The 18,065-nt window shown below is 43.7% G+C and overlaps 2 protein-coding genes across 3 annotated transcripts in view; one reads left to right on the top strand and one right to left on the bottom strand.

Moving 5' to 3' along the window:
* Positions 1 to 9,204, top strand: part of SFXN1 (sideroflexin 1) — a 21,950-nt gene extending 12,746 nt beyond the window's left edge. The window contains exons 7-11 of one of the 2 annotated variants that reach the window (XM_008628989.2): positions 1,166 to 1,293; positions 1,799 to 1,848; positions 6,853 to 6,902; positions 7,554 to 7,601; positions 8,893 to 9,204. In XM_008628989.2, the coding sequence (XP_008627211.1) occupies positions 1,166 to 1,293; positions 1,799 to 1,848; positions 6,853 to 6,902; positions 7,554 to 7,601; positions 8,893 to 8,989 (373 nt within the window). In that variant the 3' untranslated portion in view covers positions 8,990 to 9,204. Of the gene's footprint in view, positions 1 to 1,165; positions 1,294 to 1,798; positions 1,849 to 3,461; positions 3,570 to 6,852; positions 6,903 to 7,553; positions 7,602 to 8,892 lie in introns of those variants that run through there. The other variant, XR_001859922.1, reaches the window with a different exon arrangement.
* KIF20A (kinesin family member 20A) lies at positions 8,953 to 18,065 on the bottom strand. Its single transcript, XM_008628990.2, has 18 exons — positions 17,813 to 18,065; positions 17,292 to 17,381; positions 17,056 to 17,175; positions 16,475 to 16,613; positions 16,195 to 16,382; positions 15,959 to 16,103; positions 15,029 to 15,229; positions 14,687 to 14,798; positions 14,451 to 14,522; positions 13,766 to 13,909; positions 13,524 to 13,689; positions 13,094 to 13,258; positions 12,396 to 12,535; positions 12,197 to 12,299; positions 11,337 to 11,544; positions 10,858 to 10,949; positions 10,457 to 10,594; positions 8,953 to 9,614 (listed from the first exon to the last, which is right to left on the bottom strand). The coding sequence occupies exons 1-18, from the start codon at positions 17,966 to 17,968 to the stop codon at positions 9,342 to 9,344; spliced, it is 2,652 nt and encodes an 883-aa protein (XP_008627212.1). The 5' UTR covers positions 17,969 to 18,065; the 3' UTR covers positions 8,953 to 9,341.

Raw genomic sequence — 18,065 nt, 5'->3', positions numbered from 1 at the left:
AAATAAAGCGCATTTTATATCTGTAGCTTGTTTCAGAACCTTGCAGAAACCTCATGCATGAGGTTTTGACTGGTTGTTTGTAACAGGTATAAAACAGAACGTGTTCATTCTCTTCAGATAAATATCCAAAGAGTTCTTCAGTCTTGGATCTCCAATCAATTACTGGTTCCTTCAAAACTTTGATCACATGGACCCCTTGAATACCAGCTACACTTTGGAAAAACACAGTCATTTCAAAAATGGTGCTTCAAATCCCACCTGCAGAACTTAGTCATAGAAGTCAGGCTCTGCAGTTCTGTTTAATCATCGAGGTGACAAAAACATGCAGTTTGTCAGAAACAAACTTTTTTTTTGTGTTGTGATTTGACTAGGAATAAGAGCAGTAGTAGGGAACAGCATATTAAAAGCATTCTGTCTACTATAATTACAAGCTTATGGGTGGAAAAGGGTTTAGAGTTTGTATTGATGATGGAAGTTGATCTATGGTAGTATTTTCTATAAAATCTGAAGAGAAGAATAAAGGCAGCCCTCAGGAAATCTGCTGTTCCTTCTGCTTGTCCCAATATAACACCTAACCCTGCACTTGAGCAAAAGATCTGATAGAGAATAATGCAGTTACAGAAATGTGACTTGGCTTGTGCCTCCTTTTATACTTTCAAGTATATTCTTCGTGGTTGAAATGACAACTCAGACTAGAATGCCAGGGGGGAATTTTCACAGAGCCTTCTGTTTCAACTCAGTGAAAATAATCTTCCTGTGTTCCATGAGCTGTCTGTCAGATAGGACAGACTCCACTTGCAGAGCAGTCCAGAAAATTCCACTTTTCTGCATTGCTTTGTGAACTGACCTCTCCCTTCTGTGGAACACAGAAAAAGCACATCTCCTTTCTTCCTCCTTGGAATGCTGTGAGCAGACTCAAGCAGCAGATTGCTGTTACAAATACTCAGTTGGTAACTTCTCAATATATTTTTCCTTGATATTTCTCTACCTTTTGAAAATTTTTTTGTGCCAAAGAGCGTTACAGAGAGGCTAACTTAGAAAATAAAATACAACATGTAATTGTTATAATTGACAATTTTAAGGGACAGAGATAAGGTGACAAAAAAAAGGTGAAAAAACAAGTTCACATCCATCACTGCTTTATTTTTTACCCCTTATTAAACAGGGAACTCAAGTTTGGAATTCCTGTCACGGATGAGAATGGAAACAGACTGGGTGATTCATCCAAAGCAGCTCAGCAGGCAATCACCCAGGTGGTGATATCCAGGATTCTGATGGCTTCTCCTGGCATGGGTAAAGATAAGTCCTGTGCAGTCCTGATTATCAGTTCCTGCTGGGAGAAGGAGATTTCAGTTCTAGCCAAGTGATTTTCCTCAGGGGCCAAGTTACCTTACAGTTCCCCAGGCAGTGTTTGCTTTTCTGTTGAGAACTTCCCCAGGGAAATGTGGAAACATCCTCAGTGTGTTACACTGAAGTGCAGCAGAAAAGCTCCTGGGATGCTTGTGCAGAAAAGATACAGATAGCAAAGGAATGGGAGCAAATTCCACTTGCTTGGAATTGGCTTAGGTGCTCTGCCAGGGCCAAATTACTGAGCTCAGGTTTACATGTGAAATTGCAAGTTTGCTCATTGGGAGAATTCAGATCTGTAAATACCAATCCAGCTGGCAATGTGAAATGAAAACTCAGTGAATGACAAAAGGCTGTGAAAATTGTGTTACAGTATTAGTTCAGCTAAACAGAAAATGAAAACAAAGTGCCTTTCTCTCTGAGGTTAATGCCTTTTTTATCTTATTTGCAGCAATTCCTCCCTTCATAATGAATGCCCTGGAAAAGAAAGCCTTTTTAAAGGTTAGTCTTAGATAATCTACCTCAATATATTTCATATCCTAAGTTAATATTTTAATGACATTTAAATACTTCCTGAATCTTCATATTTGCCTCCCAAACACTGTGGGAGGACATCCCTGTAGAACTTGCTTTACAGCTGTCACTTTCCTTCTGCCTTTCTTAGGGGTAACTTGGGTTTTTTATCACAGTGTAAGGTAACGTTGAGAAAATAGGAGCACTTTTGTTACTTTTATAATTGTTCTTAAAATGCACATTCTTCCTGTGAAATAAACCTTCCTTGTACTGAGTTTTCTGGGGGGAAAAAAAAAAGAACATTTTAATAGTGGTGGTTTGTTCAAGATAGCAGTAAGGAGGCTTTGCTTAGCTGCTGTAGTAACAATCTGAGTATGGAAACAAATATTATGGCCAAAATCTCTTTTAAAAATGATCCTTTAAAATTTACTGGACATAAAGTGCAGGGTAGGCACAGAATGGGCATTCTTAAACAAAGATTCCTTATTTCCAGCATCTTTTTATGCTGATGTAGTGTGAAGTCAAACCCCTGGTGTTGGTAAATCCATAACCTACATCAACATAATGCACTGTGTGCATGAGAGGGTAAAGAACAATAATGGAATTAGTTACAGGGTTGTCTAACATGAGGGAAATAATATTCAGGTGAGGAACCCTGTAGTTCTTTACCAGTAAAGGGAGTTTCATCCTCACTGCTGATATCAGTGATTTAATTACCGATAAAGCAAAGCCTCTGCCTGTGAGACCCACCCCAGAAGCCTAAGAAAATCTGTCTCCTTCCTGTTAGAAAAAATTAGGGAAAAAATCATGGTCTAAGTCTCCAGATCCTCCCTTGGAAAAGTTTGTGTGGGGACAAGCAGGAGAAGCAGGGGAAGATTTTGTTTGGAATGGTTTTGTTTGTCTAAGATAAAGTTTTAAAAGTATTTAAATTTTATCTCTTACTGTTTCTGCCCTTCCTTTCTCTTTCAGAGAGTGAGATTACCCAGTTAGACACCCTGTTTGGAAGTGTTTCTGTATTTATAAGTCAGGAACAGATTGCCTGGGATAGTTGTGGCTGCCCCATCCCTGAAAGTGTCCAAGGCCAGGTTGGAAAGATCTTAGAACAACCTGGGATAGTGAAGGGGGTGGAACTGGATGGTCTTTAAAGCCCTTTCCAACCCAAACCATTCTGTGATTGTCTTCCAATCTTAAAACTTTTTTTCCCCTAAAGTGCTTTGCTTCCCTCCCACTTGTTAACAGAAAACAGTTTTGCTCAGAGTGTAAAAACAGGAAATGTGGCATTTGAGTTTCAGGGTAAAAATCAGTGTGTGCTGCTTTTATCTCCTGGAAGAAGTGAGCCTGCAGGGCATCCAAACACACCACGACTTGTGATGCTGTGATCTTCTTGAGAATGTACTGCCTGGAAAATTAACCCTTGTTAAAAAAAATTTAGGGAAAAAATTATTTTGTTTGTATTTGACGTGTGAGAAATGTCACAAATGCTATTAACTCAGCTGGAAAATACATTTGTGAAGAAGTTGCAGCAATCCTCAAAATCTGGAGACAAATACCTGTTGTTTTTGTGTGGTGTAATCAACATAAGGGTGTTGTAAATTTTTCAGATCAGCCAAAATGAGCGATTTCTGCAGTGACTACTCAGTGGTCTCTGGTACCATCCTGACCGTTTATGCTCACCTGTCCTCTCCCTCAGCCTCAGAGACTGAATGCAGGTGAAACACTGCTCTGCAGCTAGCCAGTGGTAACACCTAGTAGAGATTAGTATTAAACCCTTTAAGGAATGAGCTGCATTTTTAACAAGCAGCTTCTGCATGTCCTCGTGGAGTTTGAGAAGCACCATCCCATCCCAGCACTCCAACACCACCCCCACACTGCTTTACTAACTCACTACCCTTGGCCTTTGCTTCACTACCACTCTTGGAAATAATTCCTGACTGCTTGCCAAAGCCTATTAAGCAACACACAAGGCCAAAAAATAGGCAAATGGTTGTGAATGATAAAAAAAAATAGAAAGCTGGCCTGCAGTAAGACAAGAGAGAGGGAAATACTCCTGGAATGTTGGTCTCAGAGCAGCCTGTCATCCTCTGATATGTGGAATAAGATGTAGGTCATGTAGCACTACTCATCCGCCACATTCCCACTGTGTTTTGCACCAAGACATCGGTGTGAATTAACAACATTCCCAGAAGTTCTTGCTAGAAAATGCCTCAATGTTCTTAGAACATAAGCAGATATTTACTGCTTCAAAAAGAAGTTGCCTTGAGAAAGTATTTTTAACTGTAGACGTTCTTTTACCATAGGTTTCAGCAGCAGCTTCGGGGCCTTTTTATGTAATTATGCAGCGTAGCAGTGATTAGGCTGCATAATGTCCATTTTCATTATCCCTGTGGCTGTACTCCTGACCAGCTCTGTGCAGAACCAAATTAATTTACCTGCTGCAGCAGGAGGATCCATAAACAACCTTACCCTGAGGGTTTATAGATTTTACTTACAGGTAACTTTTCTGAAGAAATAAATTGGTTTTTTTCCATAGAAACTTAGGAAAATTCCAATCAGCATGAAAGTTTGTGTTTATATTGCTACTCTCACAGCTTTAACTACAGTTTCTGTACAGTTCTGTATATTGAATTAACATCCAAGTTGATTCTAGAAGTTTCCTCATATATCCTTGAAACAAGCTCTGTGAGGTCTTTTAATCTGCAGCTAAAATCTGTATTCAAAACAGTTACAAAACCAGAACATAGGGCCTTTGTCTTCAAGCATTGTTCTTGAATGTCTTATGCCCTGAAGTCCTCCATGCATTCCTAATTTCACAGTCATTTCATTTATTTATTTTTTTGAAAACAGGCATAGCTGGCCTGGGAAAGCTGACAGATTTTTATGTCCAACAAAGAAAGGAGGCAGTTAGAAAGAAGCTGATTCCCCTTATGGCTTTTGTTTGCTTAATTATCATTTCTCCATTTTCTCTGTTTGCACTAACCACTAAAATGTCATAAAGACATCTGGAAATTAAATGCTAATTCATTGGGAACTGCCTTCTTCCGGAGTTAAACGATGGTTCTCTAACACAGTGAATTCCTCTGCTCTTTGTCTTGTATTTTCTCCATTTTCTCTCTTTGTGGGGGTGTGCAGCCTCCATTTGAATTTTGGTTTATGGTTTTGCGTTGTTCCCTGGGCAACTCCAGTTCTTAATTCTGACCTCCCAGTGTTACTTTTTCCTCACCATCTTTCTGGATTAGTGCAGCCTGGTAACATTCTTGAAAAAGAAAGGCTGTAATTCAGATCAAGTTGGCAAAAAATGTTCCAGCACATAAACTCCGTGTTCTTTGCAGAGTCTGTATTAGACACCTCTCTCTCTCTCAGATCAATGACTAACTCTGACAAAGGCATGAAACCGTTTATTCCTCTCAGGGCACCTTCCAACAGCCTTTTTTAGTTATAAAATTGTATTTGGGGCTTTTCTGTTACATCCCTTGGGTCCCACACTCCCACTGCAATGCGCAGCGTCCCTCTCCCTCCCTTCTCAGAGGCAGTGCAGGGTTTGGCTTGTGTTCACCACCTCTGGGCATGGACTCTCCCAGGGTATGAAATGTAAAGCATTTGGGGTGAATTTATCTCAGCTGAAGGCCAAATGGAGGTGTTTAGGGAATGCCAGAACAGCAAAGCTCAGCTGCCTTCCCTCTTCGCCCTTCTCGCTGTTGTTCTGTCCCATTTGTTACCTCTTGTTGCAGGTTATTGCTGAATTACACAGTTCTTCCTGCACTCATTTCTGGATTACAGATTGATAGCAGGAAAAAAAAAAATTAAAGAAAAGAGAAGCAGTCTTCTACATTGTTTCTTCTCCCTCAGGCTCTGGAGAAATTTTACTCCACGCAGGCTCATTTTCCCTGCCTCAGACACTGCTGTGACCTCCCTCAGCCCTGAGCTTTGTCCTCCTGTGCTTTCTACATTTCCTTTGTCCATTTCTACTCTCAAACAGTGCCCAGCTTCTGCTCACCATTTTCTCCTCTAACTTCAATATCTTGAGAAACTCTTCTTGCGGAAACAAACATCATCTAGTGTATCAAGTGATTTTTACCTTTTGAGCCGTTTTGTTTTCAAGCTCCCTTCGTGCCCTCATTGGCAGCTGGGTAGGTGCTGTTCTTAGTGTAGCAAGAGGCAGCAGTGTCCATTGAACAGTTCTGGGTTTACTTCTTTAGTAATGAATTTCAATTAACATTCTACCAATGAGAGAGAGTGGGTTCCTAAATAATTTAAAAATTTCTTGGCACTTATTCAAGTTCTGCAAAAGTTACAGAATTAATGAGGAATATGCTAAAAACGCATCCATGGGTTATGTGTTGCTTTCTCAGCTTTGTTTTCCCAATCCTTCAACCCTTTTTTCCTTCAATAAAAGGTGAACTCCTGCAGAGCTGGAGTGTTGCCACAAGGAAAAAGTTCCTGCACATCAAGGGAAATCATATGACAGGAGAAAGGGCTAAGAGAGGCAGATTTACATTCTGACTTGACATCTCCCTTATTTATGGCTGGTGGCTCCAGTTGCAGGTTAAAACCATTTGATGCCACCAAAGGGAAGGAGTTGTAACCAGACCATGCTCTTCCTTGAAATGCCTGGGCAAAATTCCCTGTGCCCTTCAGAGGTGTGGCAGCACCACTCCAAATTTCAGCTCTGTTGTTGCTGTGGGCTTGTGAGAATCAGAGAAAAGGCCCAGGAGCAGCTCCTGAGTCAAACAGCCACACTCGCATTGGAGTTTCTAAGGGACACTTACTCAGGGTCGCAGTGTACATTGATTGCCCTGGGAATTTCCTTACTGCTTTCCAAAGGGATTTGGCTCTCAAATGAGCTCAGCATGAAGCCACGCTGGTCAGGGTTTTGCCTTCACATCTAAGAGTCTTTTAGGTGCAATCTGTCTCTTGTAAAACAAGAATTCCAGGAAGGTGGGAAGCCGGAAGAAAAGACTCCACACTTACGGTGTGTGGTTTTATTTCCAACAGAGATTTCCTTGGATGAGTGCTCCCATTCAAGTTGGATTAGTTGGAATCTGGTAAGTAGTTTCTTTGGGCTGGGTCTGCTATCTTAAGAGATACTTCTGAGGGTTTTGAGAAAGTAGAAATATTTGCACTTTTTTTAAGGAAAAAAGGTTGTGAGAGTTAATGAGGGCACAGCAGTTATTTCCATCTCTGTAACTGATAAAATATCATGTTAAAAACAAAAAAGCCGCTAGCAGGGAAGAAGCTGCCAAGAAAAGCAGAGGGAGGGAGAAAGGGAGTGGCAAAAAAAGGAATGTGGCAGCTCAATTAGAAAAGATGCTTTGGCTGTTGCCTCTAAACAGTCAGTGGAATCTCATCCTGGAGGTTGATGGATTCTTGAAATATTTGGTTAATAAGGTTTAATTTGCTGTGTTCTGGCATTTTCTGTTGTCCTGCACTCAAATGTAAAACACTGTAAGGACATCAAATGGCAATTTTAGACACATTTGGGAGCATGGTATTGAAACATTCAGTGCTACGTGTAGGTAAATGATTTAATAAGGGACAATGCAGTGAGAAATAAAAGTTACACAGCACTTTATGGAACTTTACCTCACTGTCTACAAAAAAAAAAGCTAGAAAGCTTTTTATCTAAATCATGCATAAGGTTTTTGAATTCTCCTTTAGCACCCTAAATATTGTAAACCTGATTTTGTCTCCTCTAGTCTTGTATTTGCAACTCCCCTGTGTTGTGCACTGTTTCCTCAGAAAAGGTGGGTACTGCTGTGAATTGTTCTCACTTTAATGTTACTCCAGATCCATTCATGGTGCTGCACACAGACACAAACAAGGGGTCATTGCCTGCTCAAGCACAGTTTTAATTCCCATATAACAAAGGTGATAAACAAGAGAATATACAGAAAAGTAATAACTATGTTATTCATCACTAACATATGATAGTTGTTTACAAACCCCAGCAGCTCAAAATGAGTTCTATACAATATATTCATGTCCAGTAAGGTTATAGATGCATTAAATACAGTCAGAGCCCATTTTATTTTCAGCTGGAAACTGTTCTAGTTGTACAGAACAGCACTGGACTGACTATCTGTGCTTGTTATTTGATTAATATTTTTCCAGACTTTTTCATCAATACAGAAATAGCTCAGTACTGAAAGCTGTCTTAGAAACAATATTCATTATAGCTGAAATCATTATGAAATCTGAGTTACTTAACAAAAATCTTAGCTCAGTATGGTATATAATACAGACAGGGCCTTAAATTCAGCTGTCCCTCTCATTTTAATAGTGGTTGTCTGAACAAGCTGCCAGATGTACCTTAAACAATCCAAGCTTGAGCTGAGTCCATTAAAATACTGAACAACTAAGGCAGCTTTTGACTTCCAGGAAACAATAGCCAATTCTCAGCATTGTTTGAGTACAACAAAGCTGTCTGACACCATCTGTCTCCCTGCTTGGCCTAGGACAGAGAACTGTGGTAAACACGTGTCACTAGGCTACCTGGAGATGACTTGGCAAACCAACCCAGCACACATACTGCAGTTCTTGATTTCAGCCATGGCTCTCCAGTTCAAAGGAAGATTAGACCATGAACTGTGTTCAGGAAATTGCAGCTGTTCAAATGACCTGGCAGCTCAATTGACTTTACTGTGAACCAGCTCTCATAAAAAAAAAAAAAAAAAAAAAAAAAAACCTTTTATTCAACTGAATAAAATCAGGTAGTAAGTTAAATAGGCAAATACATTCTATTTAATAAAAACACTTCGAGGAAGGTAAGTTTCTGCCAGCAACAACCTGAGCAATGAAGCAGATCCTTACCCTCAGGGTAGGAGCAACAGCCAATTTCCTGACTCCACAGACTCCAGTGCCCTTGGAGCAGGGATTCATTTGCCCTGGTCTGTGAGCCTGCTTCCTTGATAAGATGTTTAAAAAGATCTGAAAACTCTTTTAACAATGTGGGATGTTTCACCAGATGCATTGTCCATCTTATTTTCCCTTCTGCTGCTTGTTTGATGTAACCCCTTTACTGTTTCTTTTGCTCAGTTCTATGTCGGTATCGCGCTTGGAGCCAGAATTGCAAGCCAAGATCCGAGAGAGCAGCCCTGGCCTAGAACGTGTATACTTTAATAAAGGATTGTAATTCAAGGAAGGCAAAGTATCTTTCAAGGAGAAACTTGTGAACTTATTTTTTGAATTGTGTGCCAACACAGACAAGAATTCACCTTTATCTTGTCCTTCTGTTAAACCAGTTTGATCATCTGCATTATTTTACATTTAAAGACTTTCCTCAGTGTAGTGTTTAAATTACATAAGGTCACTTTGTCCACTTTGGTATTGATTGAAAGTTTAAACATACATATCCAGAGATGTTTACATAAGCTCTCAAGCAGCTACAATAACAATAAACAAGCGCACAATGAAAACCAGATGCTATTATATTGGATTTGCCACCTGTTCCAGTAATAGCGGGGCAGGGACCTCCTTTTGAAAAGTCATAGAGCAACTGAACGAAGTTGCCACCCTCTGGCAGCCACAGGACGGGTGGCTGAACGTGTCAGGATGTTGTGCAGGAAGAGCTTTTTTCCAGGAGGCTGATTAGGCTGCAGGTTTTCCCTGTTGGCACAGAAGCGTTTCTTTAGGGTGGACGTTGGCGGGGCCTGCAACTTCTGCACCGTGTGGTACTGCTCGGCGATGCAGGCCGCCTTCTTGCGCAGGTCCAGCTTCACCAGCATCATGTTGTTCTGCAGCTCTGCCAGGGTCTGGTCCTGAGGAAGGCAAGGCAATATATATTTATATAAAATAATATAAAATATTGAATCATAGAAAGAAAAGCCCATCCGTAGTTGGAACAGACCTTAAAGATCCTCTTGTTCTCTGTTGTGGATTGGGACAGCTTTTACTAGACCAGCGTGCTCTAGCCTAGCTTTAAATACTTCCAGGGATGGAGCAGCCACAATTTCTCTAGGAAATGTGTTTTTAGTGCTTCAGCACCCTCACAGTAAAGAATTTTCCCCTAATATCTAATCTAAACCTCAGTTTGAAGCTATTCCCCCTTGTCTTGTCATTCTCTGCTCTTATAAAAAGTGCCTCTCCAGCTTTTTTGTAGGCTCCCATCAGGTACTATGACAAGTTGTCTTAACTCCCTGGTTACTGTGAACTGAGGAGGATAAACTGCCTTTTGCCAAAATTCACTAACTTCTAAATAAGACCATGCATAAAAGCTTCTGCTGTCAACAGTGTAGCAGTTCAGTAACAAAGAGGAACAGTAAGGGTGGGACAAAGCTGACTCCATCCTGCTGCAAATATGTTGCCATAGCAACTGTGATGGAGTGGATAAGGAAGTGAGAACTCTGAATTCTCCTACTTTAAGTCCAGGCTGCCAGTTAACGGAACAGAAACAATCTGGGTCTCCTCTGGAGAGGTAAATACACAACTGACTCAGCCATTGAAAAAATCAGCAGGAGAGCTCCCTTCACATAATAGGCAGTATGTACTAGCAAATCATTTTTATTTTCAGCAGCAAGAACTTTTGTTACTCTGATTATGGCAGAGCACACAGACTAAACCCCTCTGCCCCTTGCAACCCACACCAAAGCAGACAAATCACCTGTCGTGCCAGGATGTCATCACATGTGCCCAGGGCCTCTCGCAGCTTCCCTGCCCCTGTGCTGTGGCAGCACGCCCGCTCTGCAGACTGGAGAGACGCCCCAATTTTTTGTAACTCTGAACGCAGCAATCTGACATTCTAGAAGAGAGAGGTTTAAGGCAACAGCTGGTTTTGACACTGCTCTGCAAACAAAGCCACTCCAAGGTAATTCAGATATGCAGCACAGAGAGAGGATCTCATCTGAGTGATCACAGATACCAAAACCTCCAACAGCTCCAGTAAGTTCAACAAACCCATTTCACGTGTTTAAAAACGTGGTAACAGCAGCCCCAAACACTGTTTAAGCTGGCAACCACTTTGCTCTGCAAATGTTCTTCTCTGTAACACAGAACTGGAGTTACCTTCTGTCCGTCCTCCAGCTTCCTGTCTACATCCATAGTAATGGGTTTGGCAGAGGGAGGTGGCTCCACTAATTTCTGGTACTTGCGCAACTCTAGGAACAGACAAAAAGTAGTGAGCAACAGGACGTTGATCAGCTTTCAGTATTCCTGAAGTTCAGGACTTCCCTTGAGACAAGCTGCCACAGGCAAGCTGGGAAGAGCTTTTGAGTTTGTGCAGAAAGGCACAAACATCCCAGGCTTCTCCCATTCATTTAGATAAAGGGACTAAAGAATTTGAATGGAAAGATTATCCTGCCCTAAAGTCCATTTTCATGTGAAAATGAAGTGAAACTGTCCATCCAGCACATTATTCCTGTCATCTACAACTCAAATAATGTTTTCAGAGTGTCTGAATGCAATGTACCCTGAAGAAGGTCTCTCTAACCCTGCACAAGGATCTCTCAGCACAGTTCAGAACCAGTGCAGCGTTGCTGCTGTACCTGCAGTTGCGGAATTTAACTCCTTTTGACACTGCTCCAGCCTGGCTTTGGTGTCTGCCAGCTCCTGCTGCAGAACAGACGAGGTGGCCACTCGCTTGGATCGACGTATGCCTTGCTCTGAGTCCTTTTGCTTCATATCCAGGCTCTCCAGCTTTTCTTTGGTCTCCTGCAGAGCAGCTTTGAGCTCCAAAATCTCCTCGTCACGCTCCTGAGAAAGGAAGTTGTTCAGATATTCAACAAGATTTTCTTAGCACAGCTTGTCTGAAACTTTCTGTGTCTTTCCTCCTGGAGAATTTCTCAATCCCACACTTCACACATTGAACCCAGCCTTTAAGGTCCTTTAAGTGAGCACAGTAAACCCACTTCCTGGGAGCCTAAACCACTTTTTTACAGGCTCTAAAGAAAAGGGATTGTTTTTAAGAGTTGGCATCTGCAGTCTGCTAGAAGTCCCAGAAGTCACTCAAATGTCACAGGCTTGAAAATATGGACAGACCAATACCCATCATCACAACTAAGAGCAAGAAAAGAAATTCACACAAATCTGAAGAGCCCAAATCAAGCCAGTAGTGAAAAGAGTAAGGGGGGGAGGGGAGAGAATCATGTTGAACAAGTAGAGGAATCAGGATGGTTGTGCATTAGCTTCCAGATTGAGTGTTCAAAATTAGGAAGCCTAGTGGGCTACATAAAGTAGGAGACAAGAAGCAAAAAGTGTGGATCAAGTGATGAAATAATATCACCAAAAATACCTCAGAAAGCAAAATCTTTCACTTTGCATAAAGATCTTCCTGGACTTGAGTACCCAGAGTCCCCTCCCAACCCACTGCCACTTTCCTGATGTCATTGCATTGCCCTGAACAAACCTGCATCTTCTCCTGGTAGTGGTCAGTCAGTAAGTCCTTCAGGATGGTCATTTTACCCTCATACAGTTCCTCCAGCTGCTCCCTCTGAGCATCCACGTGTTGGCTACAAAGAGAACAACCAATTCCATGTCAGGATCTGGCAGTTCTTGGTGCTGCAGCTCATCCTAAGCAGAGGGAGGGAGACCAGCACAGGTTGTACCTCCACCACTGCTCCTTCTGTTGCATGTGCTCCAGCATCTCGTTGCAGATCTCCTCACGCAGGCGCATCTCGAGCTGCAGCTTCTTCTGCCGCTCCTGCACCAGCAGCTCTCGGGCAGCTTCGACCACACGCAACAAGTCCTGCAAGAGGCACAGCTCCACTGCTCACACTGCACAACAGACTTAAGACCTGGAGTAAGTGATCCCATGTCTGCAGGCTGCAGTGATCTAGATTTAAGGTTTTGGAAAGAGAAGTTGCCAGAGTTTGCTACCTTGACACATGACAGCTTGAGTCTCTGTAGGGATATGACTTCATCTTGATCTTTCAGCTATCCCAGCTGCCTGCTTTGAGTATCTAGGGAGTTTGATTATTTTTTCCCCCATTTAGCCTCCTGTTCTGCACAACTTCTAGATTTCCCTTGCAGAGAAGGAATTCTAAGCCTGCACCTGCACTGTTACTGTCACTATTCCATAGATGACAAAGTGCTTCCAAATTAAGCATGTGTGTCAGATTTAGACCAACTGTGGAATGTTTTTGTCATAGATTCCCAATTTCCGAGGTCCCTATATCCTTCTGAGGTTCTGTGTCATCTCTCTTGGCATAGTGCTGAGCTCCAATCCCAGCTCCCAGGCCAAAGCTAACAGTCATGTTCTTGAGTTTGCATCCACATAAAAGCTATAAAACAAATCACAGCCCACCTTCTTCTCATACATGGAGACATCTCCCTCATCCTCGGTGTCTTCTTCTGATTCCACATCTTCCTCTGGCTCTGCCTCTGGACCCTGGCTGGTTCGCCTGTTGTGTTCTTTGATGATGGATTGTAAGGATGGAAGTCCCAGCTTTGTGGGAGGTGCCTGAACAAGCTGAAGGGGGAAAAGACCATCATTATCAGTCTGCAAAGCCTGGGAGTTGTGTAGTCTTTAAATACTACCCCACTCTCTGCAACCTTCAGCCCTTTCAGTTTAGCAGAATCTGGAAATACCCTGAAGGTAATAACCACTAGAAAAGCATAGGGAAGACGTGCAAGCATTCCCCCTCTCCTTGTGGTGGGAAGGGACCTATTCCCACAGAAGCAGGAGAAACCCAAGGTACCCTGACCATGCCATGATCCTGGTGGGTGCTACTCACCTGGCTGGCAATGGCTGAGAACTTGGCTACATACAGAGTCTCATCATAGGTGGACGCACACTGGTTGATGTTGACAATCATGCAGGAGCGCCCGCGCCCCGTGAAGAAGCCCTGGAACACGCGGGTCAGTTTGCTGTCCCGGAACGGAACCACCGCCGGCTTCGTCCTGTGGGACGGGCAGGAGTGAGCTGGGAAAGCCAAACAGCCCCCCACACCCTCCCCCTGGAGGTGTGGATGCTCACCTGGCCTGCTGGTTCTGGCGGAGGGCGGCGATGCAGCGGCCCAGGGTGTGCAGGGAGGTGTTGATGTTGTTGGCTTCTTTCATTCGGTCCCCGCTTTTCTGGTCCTTGCAGCGCTCGGACCCCGCCAGGTCACACAGGGATAACCTGAGGGAAACACAGTGATACTCACATAACCTACAGGGTTATGTGCCATATCCAGGTTTACAGCTCAGACACCCTGCAGTCATCTTCCCAGCATCCCCATAAGGGCACAGAACATTCTTTTGGGGAGCTTGGGCTATTGCTGGATGGAAGGGCCTGCCCTAAGTGTAGGTATTACACTAAGTAGCAGCAAAATGAGCTTTGCAGTGTCAACTTCAAAGGTCCTTTGCCAGTCCTCAGACCAGCCACTTTCCAGATAACTACATCCCAGGAACAGGCATCAGCAGCGCTCAAATCAGCCCTGTTACAGGGGTAAGGATGCTCACATTTACCTTCACTCAAAAAGCCTGAAAACTACTTCAAGTTGTACTTTGCAGTACTCCTCAAACTCCTGTCAGTTCCAAGACTTAACACTGGGAGCAGTTATTCCTTCCAAGTACTTTCAACAACACCTTCATCAAGATACTTCCCATAACCCAGGCCCTCAACCAAAGAGACAGGAAAGTCGAGATCACACCCAAATCCTAAAAAACACGAAACTTACTCGCTGATTTTTGGAACAACTTCACTGCCACCTCTTTGCAAGTGCAGAATCCGAATGGAGAACACACTGTGACTGTAAAGAAACATGCAAATAATTAAAAAAAAAAAAACAAAAAAAAAAAAAAACAAAAAACCAAACTTTTAAAGCAAAAAAAAAAAAAAAAAAAAAAAAAAACCAAACTTTTAAAGTCCCTCAGAATTGTATTTCTGCTTAAACAACCCCTTTCCCCTTCAGACCTGCGACTGGAGTTCTGGTTCATGTGGGTGCTAGCAAAACTCTGGTTTTTCCGACCCAGTTTCAGGAGCTTCCAGGCCTCATCTGCATCCCGGACATTGATCCAGTTCAGATCTGGAAAGCAAACATGCATTGGGCACAGCAGTTAGGAGACTGGCAGAAAACTTATCTCAGCCCCAACTTCACCATTGCATTTCCTTGACATCAACAAATTTGACGATCTTGTAATCCAGACATCAGAGGTCTCTGTGGGGCTCTCCAGCACATCACTGCTAAGCCACCCACCCGCTCAATCCTAAAGCCTTTTTAGCAGGCCACTAAACCTCTCTTCCAGGTAAATCTACCTTTCACATAGGGGTTGCCAGTCTGGTCCTCGCAGAGCCGCAGTGTTTGCCGCTTGCGGTTCTGCCCAGGTACAGCTGGTTCTAACAAGTCGTAGATTAACTCGTTGTAAATCTCAAAGAAGGAGACCCAGATGGAGAACTGCACATCTCCTGTGCTGGTGAGTGAAACGCGATCCAAGTCAGCCCAGCAAGGGCCCAGTTCTGGGGAAAAAGAGGAAAAAAAAGAAGGAAACCAAATCATGACTGCAGCTTTTCATGGGTCCAACTGGAATGGTTTAGCTCTACAGTGAGATACTTTCTTCAGCAAGAAAAACCACCCCAGAGACAAATCCTTCCATATAACTCCTCCCATTTGTATCTATTCCAATGCCTGTCCCCAGTGAGACAGCCTAAAGTTTCCTTTAGCCGTATCATCTGTTCTGTGTAAGGACTCTTATGTACTCAGTTTTGACTCTAGAATTACAGGATATTTCAAACATGAACTCCTTCCAGCATAAGTGACATTTCAGATCTTGTTATCTCAATCACTCCATGCTCCTGCATACCTAAGCAGCTGGTAGTTCTTGGGTTGGACAGTCAGGGCCCAAGTGCTCAGTGCAGGCTGTCACTTTGGCATCCTGCTTCCCAGCAATCCCCACCTCACAGCAATCAGCTGCTCAATAACCACATTCCTTGAATGAAGTGAGCAAGTGTCAAGTAATTTTTCATTTCACAAGGGTTGGTTATTATGCAGCAGCAAATATTGGCAAAACATATGCACAAAGTTCTTTTTCTGACATGACATCCTTATCTTTCAAAGGGAAAATCTGTGAGACTACAGCACCTTTGCTCCCTTACCCACAACACAGCATCCAAACAGCCATCACCCTATTCTTCCCCCATCCTCCAACAAAAAGAAGCAGGTAGTACACAACAGCCTTTCAGACATACCTTCTGCCTGGCTGAGGTCTGAACGGTTGGTGAGTTGGCTGGATGAAGACAGACCAGCAACTCCACTGTCAAAACTGCCACTGGTGGTGGCCTGGAGCTGAGATTCAGCACTGTGACTCCTCTTCAGTGGCGTTAGCAGCTCCTCCTTGAAGGGAAACAACAAACAGGAGCATGCAGGTAGCATGACACCATCCCTTACCTCTTGCTATTGAACTCCCCAGAAGCCCTGTGCTTACCTCCCAGAGACCCCCCTGCAGCATCATCTGCTTCTTGGTCTCCTCCTGCCGCACCTGCCTGCTGTCCAGCCAGGCCACCTCATGGGAGAGGGCAGGCTTCAGGTCCATGGCCTGGTACAGCCGGTCCCCCACACTGTTGAAGATGGTTGCCAAGGAGCGAGGCAGAATCCCACCATCTTGGGTGGTGCCTGCAGCAAGAACAGCAGCAAAGCTGAGGATCCACAGGCAAGAGAGGAGACAACTCCCTCGACGGGCCCCTAACACCTGGTGCTTTCCGTACCCTGAATCGTGTGAGTCTTCCCCGAATTGGTGATGCCATAGGTGTAAACCAGACAGTTCTGCCCACTCAGCACATCCTTTACCACCTGCTTCATTGTCTCATCAAAGAACAATTTCTGCCCCACCTCTGGTCCAAAAATCTGCAAACAAGACACAGGAAAAATGTCTTCAGGTAGATCTTTCCTATCCTTTGCTGATGGTTGCTCAAGTGGTATTACACAGTCCTTTGTTCCCTGCACTAGCCATGAGTAAAAGACCTACCAGCAATTCCAGCTGAGCCCCCTACAAAAATAAGCTGTTCATTTGTTTAATCCAGTAACATCTCGTATCACTGCAACTCTAGTCTTGTTTAGAGCTTCATCAACAAGTTTTCTGCTTTCTGCCAAAAAAAATTTTCAGAAAAGCTTAAGAAGATAAAAACTAAGAAAACTGCAACTGAAACCTGTAGAGAGGATTGTACAAGACTGCAGAGTTCAGGCAGTGCCTTGGGGTCAGTGGATATGAATAAGACTGCTTTTCAAGCTGCAAGGCTGGTTTAAGCTTAAATCACTTCCAGATGGCTTGTTTGTCCCAGCTACCTACCCGGGTGAAGGAGAATCTGTGCACTGCTTGTCCCACTCCCCGCTCCGTGCTCCGCATGGTGAAGGAATTCTTAGGAGCTTTTAGAATAAGGGTTTCTGAGTTCTCAATGCAGACACAGCCCTAAAGAACACATGAAATCCATCACTGCAGTGCCTTACAAGAGGCCAGAGGATATACAGCGAAGGACAACAGTAGGGTCACGGGCAGCTCAGAGCCTGCTTCATTCAGTGTCTCACCTGGTCTTCCCCTTTTTCCACTTCTGTAGATTTCAGAGGTCGAACTCTCAGGTAGACCTTTAATTTTCCATTATTGTCTTCAGCTACAGCCTGCAAGAATCCGCCCAAGTTAAGTATGGCAGCCAGAGAGGCAGCACACAACCTCCCCATGGGAGCACTTAACAGGAACCACCGTATGGAGCACACATGTGGGCTATGCATGCTAGTGCTTAGGAACTTCTCTGGTCACAAAATCACCAGCAATGCCAAAAGCTTTCTTAGGCATTTCCAAGCACACCAGCATTTTTTTAATCTAATGAATCAGAGCAACAATCCGAAGGCCTGACACTAAAATGAAGCATCACCCCAAGAGACACTTGCTGCCCACTGCTCTCACAGGAGCTGCTTCCCCAAAGCAGCATTTTGTTCCTGCCTGTTCTGAAGAATCCCTGTTGTTTCTGCATCACATCACCTTTGTACAGACAGCAGCAGCCACGAGTGAAAACACTGCCCTGTTTGTGACAAAAGAGTTCCAACCTCACCTGAGAGCCCTCCAAGTTTGGGGAGATGGCAGAGAACTCCGACAGCAGGTCCTTGCGCACGTCAGCCCCAAACCCTGTTGCTGTGGACTCGAGCACAGGGGAGGCTGCAGCCTCATCGTCAGAAAACAGCCCTGGGGAGGCAAGTGCTTGTGCCATAGTCTCTCACACGGCTCCTGGGGAAAAAGGGACACAGGACAGAGTAATGTTACAGCAACCCAAGCTTTGCTCCCCACACATACAACCCAGTGCCACA

Source organism: Corvus brachyrhynchos, unplaced genomic scaffold, assembly GCF_000691975.1.
Source record: "Corvus brachyrhynchos isolate BGI_N302 unplaced genomic scaffold, ASM69197v1 scaffold21, whole genome shotgun sequence".
NCBI classification, from domain to species: Eukaryota; Metazoa; Chordata; class Aves; order Passeriformes; family Corvidae; genus Corvus; species Corvus brachyrhynchos.
This window is presented reverse-complemented; position numbering and strand designations above follow the sequence as displayed.